At 37.8% G+C, this 12,090-nt stretch overlaps 1 protein-coding gene across 1 annotated transcript; it reads left to right on the forward strand.

Moving 5' to 3' along the window:
* The first annotated feature begins 704 nt into the window (after positions 1-704).
* On the forward strand, positions 705-11,186 carry LOC128994889 (probable small nuclear ribonucleoprotein Sm D1). Its single transcript, XM_054419716.1, has 4 exons — positions 705-839; positions 7,306-7,382; positions 8,918-9,115; positions 10,830-11,186. Exons 1-4 carry the CDS (start codon positions 826-828, stop codon positions 10,907-10,909), a joined length of 369 nt encoding a protein of 122 aa, XP_054275691.1. The 5' UTR covers positions 705-825; the 3' UTR covers positions 10,910-11,186.
* Positions 11,187-12,090: the final 904 nt, after the last annotated feature.

Below are 12,090 nucleotides of genomic sequence, written 5' to 3' on the forward strand. Positions count from 1 at the left end.
AATTTTATTGTTAGTTCTGTCGGGTGTACTGTAGATAGATGTCGTGTTTTGCTTACAATTATTAGTTTCTATTATTTTAAGGTTAGTTTCTCATGATGCTATAGCTACTGTGGCTGAAGTTGTTGCTAGCTACTTTTTCAGAACTGTAGCTGAAGATAAGCTACTTTTTTGGAAATGTAGCAGTCTGTTGTAGCTAGCTACATTTTAAAAGTAGCTTCCCCAACACTGCATTTCAAAGTTAACATTAGAACTGACAAATTACTGCTAATCTCACAATTTAAGATAGCTGATCCAATGAAATTAAATATATTTTACACAAAGCCTATATGGCAGGATAATAAAAACTTTATCATACAAAGATAATTTATTCTTAATCTATGTCAATGATTATGAAACCGATTTTTCTTCCCACTGTTATGTTCGTTATGTTATGACTGCTAGCAAGCATCTACTCTTTAATCTATGGTAATATATGGATGGCTAACTTCCTTTCCCTCCTTTCGTTGGCCATCCACTTTTTTCGTCTTGACAAACTCCAATTCCAGAATTCCAGGTCTTCTTCTTCTTCTCTTTGTAAATGTAAAATCGCATCATTGGATTGGCCAATGGCCATTGCATTATTTACAACGATGTTCTGTTCCCGCGTTCCCTTTCCCTTTCCCTTCCCGGTTTCTCCTCAGTCCTCACTCCTCAGTCCTCATCGTTTATCGTTCGTTCCTTGTTCGTAGTTAATTATTTCTTGGTTAGGAATTAAGGATAAGGATTGAGATTCAGATTGTCTATCGCCTTTTAATAAGTTACAATAGATATTTTAAAGCCAGCATCATGAAATTAGTCAAGTAAGTATTAACTTTATAAATTATTTTCAGGATATTTTGGAGGATTACGAAGTAGGCTACTAACTAACCGACAGGCCAATCAAATTTGTGTTGTGCCTACCGGCATCAGCCACCCACAATTGATATGAGGCTTGCAGGGCAGGCTGCATCCTAGCCTAGCCTTATCAGAATAAAAACAATTGTTAAGTGAGGCGTTTTCGTATTTGTACATGAAAAACGCTCTTATCCCATGTAGCCTACTAACTTGCCTGAAAATGTGTAAGTTAAATGGTTATTGTTTGATTACCTGCTAGGCCTAAGTAGGCTAAGGTACAGTTTATTAACTGGGCTAAGCTAATATTGATTGAAACTATCGATTTGATTAGTAAGCCTTCATGCGATTTTTTTCACCATCAGCAAGTTTGGTTGGTTAGGTTAGGTTATGATAGTTTAATTTTATAATAGGTAGATATATTTAAAAAATATCGATTATTAGTCAATATTTCTAATTTTGATAGTTTCAATCGATATTAAGTTAGCATAGCACAGTTAAGAAACTGTACCCGTAGGCGAATCTTAAACCAAAGGCCTGTCCTGTCCTATAGGCGTCACGCTACATCCATCCGGTCGTGAAGCATCATCCTCACCATTGTTACCATTTTTTAGCCTTTCACTCATTAAAAATTAATTGTACTTTTTCGTTTCAAAGTTCGTGTTCGTGACCACGTTCGTGTATGAATCTAAAATGTGTGTATTGACGACTTTCTGATGAAGTGATTTGACATCCCCTGGACGCCCGAAGATGACTTTGTGAGAAGTTAAAACTAGTTGCGTCATAGCAGCAACATTTTGGATTATAAGAATTGACAATAGGTATATTTAAACCAAATTTGGAAATTTTGATTTACTAGCCTAAGCTATCGACACTGCAATAAAAAAATAAATCTCAATATCTTCTCTGTACAACAGCAAACCTAGGTAGGCTACTCACTAAAATTAATGTTAATTAAATAGGATATATACCTATCTGACAATTTTTAGGGAATATTTTAGTAGAAATCCAGCCAGGTAAATAGAATTTTGCTTAGTCTGCAGGTTTGCTGCAGCGAGGGTATTTGTTGAAATGTCGATAGGCCTAGCTTAGAATGAAATAGGTACGGTAGCCTAGGTACCTATACAAAATTGCCAAATGTGATTAAAATATACCTACCTATTCTTAAAAAAACACTAACAAAAAAAAAAAAAAACTACTGCAGTTTTTTTTTAATTCTGCCATAAGAACAACATGGGAATTTTTTAATAACTTTTACAATTTTTTTTATTATCTGCGTAACCGTTAGGCATAGCCTACAACAACCCTTCAAATTTAGAAAATTAGCCTATTTAATTTTTTTAAGCTCTACAAAATGGTTCGGAAAGAAATTGTGAAATTTGGTGTTTTCAGTGTCAAAAATGGGAAAAACCAATTTCAAACCCATTAAATACTTGAATACTTGAATCCTGCATCTTTGACAGATCTAGTCTGATAGATTGCGTCATAATTTATAATATATAATCAGATAAAATAAAACTATATACAATATTTACAAAACCATATAAATGGCTACTATAAAAAAAAACTTGGCCGTCTATTGGATGGCAAGGCGGACATACGCTATTTTACAAGGGGCTCATCCTCGAGTTCTTTAAGGGAGTAGAGCGGTCTTTTAGCAAGTATCCCTTTTAGTTCCCTCTTGAAGGATGGCATATCCATCTCCCGCATCTGGGTAGGCAGAGTATTAAATATTCTGATCGCTGAACGGGGATAGCAGCTCAAGGTACGACTGAGACGGCAGCGGGGAACGTCGATGTTATGGGCCTTCCTAGTATGGTAATCATGCACCTCCTCTCTCTTACTGTAATCCCTCAAGTTGTTCTTTAGTAGGATCAGAATATCCATAACATATTGACTATGTACTGTGAGCACCCCTAGTTCCTTGAAGATTGGCCGGCAATGGTCCAAATACCCAGCAGATGTAACAATCCTCAAGGCCATTTTTTGTAAGAGAAGTATATCCTCAGCTGCTGAGGAGTGCCCCCAAAGTACAAGTCCATAAGTCACATGACTGTGAAACAAGGCGTGGTACACGGATAGGAGAGATGATCTAGGAATTTCAGACGCAAGTTTTCTTAGGAGATGGAGCACACGAGATAACTTGACACATGTCTGCGCAATGTGTTCGCTCCAACTTAGTCTGGTATCTAATGTAAATCCCAGAAGCTTTACATTGCCATCTTCCCCTTCTCTCCGCTTCAGCGTACAAACCAGGGACTGGGTTTTGTCATCATTGATTTTCAAGCGGTTTACAACAAACCAATCCTTGGCTCTCTCGAGCAGGTCTTCAGCCTCTGTAGGCAGTTGGTGAATATTTACACCTCTAGTCAGCAGTGTTGTATCATCTGCAAATAATAATGTTCTCCCACTCAGATGAAGGTCGTTGATCATTATAGTAAAAAGGAGAGGGCCGAGGACAGATCCCTGTGGCACACCGTGTGAGAGATGGCCTATGCTGGAAAGGGCTCCTCGCAGAGATACAACTTGCTTACGGTCCTTCAGATAGTTTGAGAGGCTCTCGAGAACAACACCGCCAACGCCATACTTTCCTAGTTTTAGCAGGAGGATATCATGAGGTACTACATCAAAAGCCTTGCTTAGGTCGCAGAGGCTAAGCTGCACGGACTCATTTTGCTCAAATGCTTCAGAGATGGTGTTGACTAGGCTCAGCAAGGCGGTGGTGGTAGAGCGGCCTTTACTGAATCCATGTTGGGCATCAATAAACAGACTATTGTCCTCAAAAAACGACATGAGTTGGTTCTTCATTATCGTTTCGAGTATCTTTGAAAACACAGGTAGAATGGAAATAGGCCTGAAATTAGACAAAGTGGAAACATCACCCTTCTTATGGACGGGTACGGTTCTAGCCATTTTCAATAAATCTAGGAATGAGCCTTTACTGAGACATAGATTGACTAACCAAGTGAGGGGTACAACTAAAGAATCGATAAGAGCCTTTAGGGCCATGCAGGACACTCCGTAAATATCTTGGCTTCTAGAATTTTTAAAGTTCTTAACTATTGATATGATATCATGAGTACTCACCAATTTCCAAGTTGTTAGTGTGAGTGCTGGTTGAATGTCATTAATCGAGGCCAGAGGGTCCGTCTGTAAAACAGGCAGGTTAGAGACAATGGCCTGAACACTACTTAAAAAGAAGTTGTTAAAATCATCAGGTGATGCTTCAGTATTTAGAATAGACCTCTGAGTACGATGCTTATTTACAAGATTCCAAGCAGCTTTACAAGGATTTGGAGACTGCATGATTGTCCTAGCATTACCTGCTCTCTTGGCCTGAGTGACCGCAAATCTGTACTTTTTCTTTACCCTAGTGTAGAGGTTCCTAAAAGTAGCAATAAGTTCAGGCGAGTCAGCAGCCTTGTAGTGATCATGGAGAGTTTGCAGAAAGGATCGCATTTTGGCAAGTTCTGGAGTATACCAAGTCTTACTTACCCTACAAGGAGCTTTACTTTTAGGCCTACCATCAACTACTTTTTTGGGTTTTATAATCTTAACAGGAAAAACTGAGTCAAATTTGTTGGTAAACAAGTCATGGAAAGTAGAAAAAGCAATTTCTGGGTCAGGTTGTTGCAGGAGTAAATCCCAATTTACCGCTCGTAGAGCATTACTAAGCAGAGGGAAATCATTTTCATTAATCACTCTCTTTAGAATCTGATGACTAAAGCTACTGGAAGACAGTGGATTTCTTACCAGATCAGAAGAAACACTTAGGATAACCGCTCCGTCATGGTCGGCCACCATCGAATGAACCACTTGGACATCGTAATCCCAGGAGTCGAGGTTTGTAGCAGCCGTGTCAAGGCAGGCTGGTCCTCTGGTAGGTAGTCTGGTTGTTATAAACAGTCCGTAACTCCGCAGTAGATTCACAAAGGTTGCTTCCTCATGGGAGGGGGACTCCAAGTGAACGTTAAAGTCACCACAAATAATAAGTTTTTTAGGTTCAAATCTGGAGAGGTAGCTCAGACTTTGTTCAAGGTGGTTAATAAAGTCCCCAAAAACTCCGTCCGGGGATCTATAGACGGCTACGAGGATAGTAGAAATGTTAACAATCTCCACTGCTGCCAATTCAAGGGTCAGCTCTATACAGAATCTATCCAGGTTCAGTTTCCTGCAGTTGGCCTGGTCAGAAGCGAAAATTGCTACACCACCATTTTTGTGGTTACTTCGACAGAAAATACTAACCAGATTCAAATTAGCTAGAGTTTGGTAGTACACACTCTCTTCTTCCACCAGCCAATGTTCAGTCACAAAAGGAAATCACATTTGGTTTCCTCGACAAAAAGTTCGAGCAAGTTTATTTTAGTCCTTACACACTGAGTGTTTAATATAGCAATATTTACACGGTCTGGTCCCTTCTCAGTTTCAGCCCTATGGTCAGGGGTAGTTAAGTTGATTTCAGTTTCTTTACATGCAACGTCTAGCCTAGGCCTAGGCCCTGATTCACTATCACAGCCTAACCAAAGAACTGGATTTGGGTTAACTATGTTGTCACTGTTCTGTACACTGTTCTCCCTAAAAAAGAAGGAGACGACCTAGGTCCACGTTTTTTCTGGAGGAAAATTCGGACTAAAACACCTGTGGGCCAAAAACCTGGATCAAGAATCCTGTGAGATGACTGCTCGGGAACAGCAATCTTAAAGGACTTTATATGTTCTGAATCTAGGGCTGAGATCAACTCATTCACTCTCCTCAACACCTTTTTCCTTCAGGTATTTGGACAAACCTTCCTTAGTAGTTTCAGGAGACACTCGGGACACGAAGAATAGAGACTGATTAACAGCTGGTTTTAGGCTAGTTTGTTCAGCACAAGTGCCTATTATCACTTCACTACCTACTCTTGATAGGGGCCACCCTGTCACCTTTTGCCACGTTTTTCACAGTATTTTTCTTAATTTTTAGAGAATCCGCGTATGAGAGCTTATTATTTGAGGTTAGCGAACAATTTTCAACCTCAACATGCGGTAACGAGACTTCATCATTTTCCGCTCCAGTTTCAGCAGTTTCATTTTCCACTTTATTGGAAGAATTCTTTTCCACTTTACGGTTTTTTTTACTTTGGTCCACGTTCCGCTGTTTCAGTCTGTTTCCCAGCCTTTCCATTGAGCTGTTAGATTTATTCTGCAATGGGTTACCCGCTTCACTCCGCTGACTCCGCTCAATTTCATCTTCGTGGATCCTATTCAATCCATTGACTTGAGCTACTCCGTTGTGGTCTGATTGTTCCACTGCCACATAGGTTTCGTCTGTTTGATTTTTAACCAATGGGGTCTCAGGGCTTTTTGTTAGTTCCATAGAAGAGTTTGAATTTCCCGGGTTAGGTTCCAGACATGTCAAATCAGGTTCAGATTGTAATAAAGAAATCGAAAGGTTATCCGATGTTTTAGAATCTAGGATCCTGCTAACTCCAACTTTAGTTTTGATACTATTGTTAATTAGAATATTAATTTTCCTCTCTAACTTCTCCCCAAGTTTTGCAAATTGACTTACATGATTTTTTATCTCATTCATCTCACTAACGATTCCAGGCTGGCCTCTGTCCAGGATAATCAGGCTCATCACTCTGCCGTCACACACCTTACAAAACCATCGGATTTCTTCTTCCATCTTGCGAATTTCGTTATATTTCTTTGCAGAGATGTTGACGCATTTGGCATGGTGCCAAGAACCGCACATTCCTTCACAAAAGAGGGATTTATCCGTATCTTCACAAAGTTTTTTACAACAGGGACAAACTAGCACTTCAGTATCATCCGCCATTGCTAAAGCCTGGTTTACACTGGTAGAGTTGTGGGTAGATTAGAGTTTCTAGTAGAGCCACTATCTTGTTCACTCTACCGATTTACAGAAGCCGGCTGTTCACACCCAGTAAAGTGTTGATGATAGTGTGCCTCACTGTTTGTGTTGATGATAGGTTTTTAAATTCCTCAAAATGAGCGTTGTTGTGAAGAAAATACAAATACAATAATATTCACACAGAACACGCTTAAAGACATGAAAGTAAACAATATAAGTCTCAAATACAGCTCAAGACAGCTTCACCCTACTGGAAACTCTGCTGGTTTGCGAAGTCATATGAATAAACGTACGTTTACACGTTTGTACCAAATTTAATCAAAATCGGATCATTTTTGCTCCATGTATATTTTTAACGGAGGGTGTTTTTGACCTCTGGGGACCTCTAAACGAAAAAGTAAATGGATCCCGGGTCTAGGTCTTACCATGAGACCTACGGTATGGTAATAGCTATTCCCCATATGAGAAATTCGTTAAAGGGTACATGTCCCTGTAACATTTAATTCTTTAGTAAAGTTTTTTGATTGACCCTATGTCTAGTCCAAATTTTTGTTTAACCATAACCATTCATTATTGCAGATTTTTAATGAAACTGAGCCATGAAACTGTCACGATAGAGTTGAAGAACGGAACACAAGTCTTTGGCACCATTACAGGTATAATTTGCTAGTATTAGGTACTAGTATAAAGTTAACCCAACGTAAAACTTTGATTTATAGCATACCCCACCTGTAACTCTATACCTAGGTACTAGTTAGATGTATTGTCATAGGCCCAATAAATCCTAGCCATGGGCCTATAAATGGCAAGATAAATTGGCCTAATAAATTATAGTAGGGTATACGCATATGATTATCAAAATTATAGTAGTCACGGTGTTACAAATTTTACCAAGTTTTTTGTTTATTAGGCTATTTGTTGTAAATGTGATAGATTTGGATAACAAAGTATTGCTTAGCCTAATTTAGACTAACTTAAGGATTGTCATTAGTTATGTGTTACCTTGGTCATTACAAGCATTTCAAGAAGAGGGTTTGGGTTTTAGCTTTAAACCTGGAATAACTAAGCTATCCTATCATACAACAGGGCCCAGATGCAGTTTAGAACTAGGCTTAACTGTATCTAATAGGGTAAACCAATTAGGATCTAGAAACAGGGAGGATGACAAAAACTATACTGACAAAGTATTTTAATAACCTCCTTCATGTAGAAGGTTAGGGTAGTAAAATGCAGACCCAGATTTTACAACTGAACTAAATTAACTTACTACCTTTCAATTCAATACTTAAGTTTATAACCGTTTTATAACTTTTTTTTAACTAATGTTAAGTTATTTAGCTTAATTCCCCTGAAAGTTTGAAAATCTCTGTTTTATTTTTCTGATAAAGCCAATTTAATAACAATGGTATCATACATTGCAAATCATGATCTATTAACTGGTAAATTTAAAAAGAAGCGAGCCCTCTCTTAGGGAAAATTTCTACTATAACTTAGTTTTAGGAATTTAAAATTAGTATTTTGTAAAGCTAAGGCCGTCGACACACGGGAAGACTGTTTTCCAACTGAAATCGGCAACCAGTTGGACAAACTAGTCGCCTACGTCCCAACCAATGTAGTTAGGTGGGACAGTGCACACGGGGCGACTGCGATGCGACCAGTTGAGGACCAGTCGGCGATCAGTCGTTAAGCAACCGGACCTGCCGGTTGCTAGGTGATTTCAGTCACCTGGTTTGAACAACTTTTCGCATATTTGTATTGCGCTTTTCAAGGATCAGGTATACCAACTGCGATAACTTTGTAAGCACTTTTTGACATCCTGTACATAGACTGAAATTTTGCGTCTGTTTCTTGTAATGCAGCAGCAGCTACAAAGAGCCTACATGAAATATTTGTTTTAACATAAGGATGTACCCAACACCTTCTACTCTACGCTTTCTTGATTGTTTATAAAACACCAGGGCTTCTTCATCACTATTACTCATTTCAAACACCATACGCAGTACACAGTATCGTTATAACAAAATTAGAACTAATTCACTGTCACTGTCTCAACTCAATTATAGTCGCGCCCGTGTGCGGATTAAACCAACGCAACTGCAACCGTAATCGCGTCACAAAACAGTTGGTTCAACTTTAGTTGGGTTTCAGTCTTCCCGTGTGTCGACCGCCTAACATTTGGTAACTTTTTCAGGAGTGGATGTAGCCATGAACACTCATCTGAAGACTGTAAAGTTAACAGTGAAAAACAGACCAACAGTGCAGTGTGATTCATTGAGTATTCGTGGAAACAATATCCGCTACTACATTCTACCCGATGCTCTACCACTGGAGACACTTCTAGTCGATGACACTCCCAAGGCCAGGGCAAAGAAGAAGGACCAATCTAGAGGTAAGGGAGTTACCAGTTAAGTGAATAGAGGTTTTCTCTTCTCTTGTTTGTTTTTCTTGTCTACGCCTAGTGAAACAGAGTGTTATTCAAACGCCCACCCATGGGCCTATAGAATATCCGTTCCTTTTCCTTTCACTTTTTAAGATATCCTTATTCTATCTTTCTACTTAGCAAAGTTAAGACAATTGTGCTGATTCTGTATATGTTTTTGTTGTTGTTTTTAGGTGTTAATGCCAGATTTTAGGTACATAACTGACTTACATATTTGATGTGTAGTCTTTGTAAATTGTTCTTTATAATTGCATAAAATTATAAAAAGCTTACTTTGCAATAAAGGGAAAAAATAATTGGAATAATTATTTAGGGCCTTAAACCAAATTGTTGAATGCTATCCACATTTTATTTAATAACCCACTTAACAGAGCAAGGAATACTCAAGTGTATATAATAATAATGGTTTGAATACTTACCTGATTCTGGCAATCCAATTATTGTATTCCACAACTAGTTTTGACCTAGTAGGAGGTCATCATCAGGTGTGTTAGGATTAATATGATTACTTCACATCAAAGTCGTCAGGATTAAAATTTGTTGACACATATTTAACGACTGACGGTTCGCTAATGATGTTTCCCACGGCAGTAAAACTATTATCGTAACAGTGTTGATATAAAGAGTTTTTTTCAGTTAAAGTATTTCTGTAACAATTCTACTTTGTTACGTGCATAATAATTTATTTGCCGTTTCAAGTAGTTTGTTGCATTTTTTACGTTTAAAGCACTAAAACCATTTTTACATATTTTTTTTTTATATGCCGTGGGTAATTGAATTGTTCTGTTCAGAGTTCAATGAGGAACCATAGTATAGCATTATTTTTTAAAAGATAATAAAAATAAAGGAACTAATGAGATAATCCCGGCATGATGTCACCATAAACCTGCCTCCTACCAGGTATGAGTTGTATCTCAAACACCATTGTTCTTTTGGGCTCCATTTGAGCTCGGACTTGACTCGTGAACCCACCAAGTTTATCCTCGAAAGTCGGGACCATCTGTAATTGGGCTCGTGAAGCAAACTTTTAAAACCAGTTTTTATCCCTGCACTAATTGTGTGGAGTCTGTTTTTATCCCTGCACTAATTGTGTGGAGTCTAACCTTTATCCACAGCTTATGAAGTCTCAACCTTGTGAACTCCATCTTTTAAGCCGCAGTGCAAATACCAGTTATTTCCGGATTCTGGGCTCGATCTACGATAAACCCGAGCTCATGAACATCTTATTCATCAACATTTACATACCCCTTCTTTACCCCCCCCCCCTTAGGCCTACCCTTCTTTATTTTTAACTCCATGCATCTTGACTTTGTCTAAAATCTTCCATCCTCCAAGTACTCGTACTTTAAAAAATTTATCACAATTATAGTTTTTCTTCTTTTTTTGTGACAGGACGCTAGGCACGAGCCCGGGATTGTTTTTTTCATTTTCATATTACTTTAGGCTAGACCTAGAGGTGGCGACAATATCACTTAGATAAAATCCATTGGTGATTTGGCGGGATTTGAACCCGGGACCTCAAGGATTGAAGTCATGAGTTTCAACCACTAGACCAGCTTGCTCCCCCGGTTCACATTCTGTTTGGAAATTGCCTGATTTTGTTTGATAAAATATGTTATTTAATATATGCATCATTGGTAATCATGGATGTCTGTTGTTGCAGGTGCAATGAGAGGTAGAGGTCGTGGTCGTGGAGGTAGGGGCGGCAGAGGAGGACGAGGTAGAGGAAGAGGCAGACGTTAACACCACCAATGCTCCGGTATCATTTCACCCGCCTTTCCATGTAACATTAAGATTTTTGTTGTTTATAGGTTAAGTCGTTTCTTGTGTGTCAAGACATAAAAAAAACCTACTTTTTATAACTTTGTTCTCGTACAAATTGAGGCAATCCGATATGAATTCTGTAAAACTGTTTTGGTCAGATTAATATACGTTTAGGCCTAATCTAAGTATTTTCAACTATGTTCTGGAATCAGACTTGTAAATATTTTAAAATAAAGTTTGATTTTGTACTTAGGTACGTTTGCATTTTTTTTTTACCTGAAACCTGAAAATTGGTGTTGAAAAGAATTTAACCTATTAAGCAGAAGACCTAGTAAACAGTTAGCTTTTAAGACCTAGGTTTAAATCATGATAACAGTAGCTGCTACTCGTCATAATTTTCATTGTTTTGTTAAGTTAAGTGTAGTAGTTCCTATTTTTGCAAATGGCATTTAAAAACAATGAATTTAATGCTTTGTTTCTAAAACCTAAACTGTCCTTTTTTGTAAGTTGCATTAATCCCAGTAAACACAATGTGATTATACTTAGGCCTACAGGCTGTGATACGGTAGACTCCTGATGATTCAGAGTTGGTGGGCCAAGCCAATAACTTTGAATTATCAAGAGGTTTTATTTATCGGGAGAAGACTAAACCATTCAAATTACAAAGAGTTCATTTTATACTGTACTGTGTAAGGTACAGAAAGTTACAATATTAAGCAGCTAATTTTAGTTACTGTTAGCATATGTTTTATTTACATTTTATTTCTAACATGTGTTCAAATTATTATTTTGTTTACTTATTGAATTGTTATGTTTACTTACAGATTGTGGTTTAATAAAAACTTAGCTTCTATTTTCTTATACAAAATGTGAACTTTTATTACTAAAATTAGTGGAATCAACAATGGCGACGAGTAAAATGGTAAGTAGAAAAGAATTTGACTTATGTCTAAAGAAAAGGAAATTACTAGAACTACGCTTGATCAAACTCAAGGATGATTTACCAACATGTGAACATTCTCAAGATACATGCACTTACTACACAGATAAACTTTTAGCAATATGGGCTGAAATTGAGGTTACACAGTCAAATATTGAACTTCACACAAATTCAGTAGAAAGGGAATTAGAAATTCGATGGCAGTTAGAAGAAATATATA

The sequence above is a fragment of the Macrosteles quadrilineatus genome, unplaced genomic scaffold (assembly GCF_028750875.1).
Source record: "Macrosteles quadrilineatus isolate MER2022 unplaced genomic scaffold, UCM_ALF_1.0 Scaffold_5__1_contigs__length_97177068, whole genome shotgun sequence".
Taxonomy (NCBI): domain Eukaryota; kingdom Metazoa; phylum Arthropoda; class Insecta; order Hemiptera; family Cicadellidae; genus Macrosteles; species Macrosteles quadrilineatus.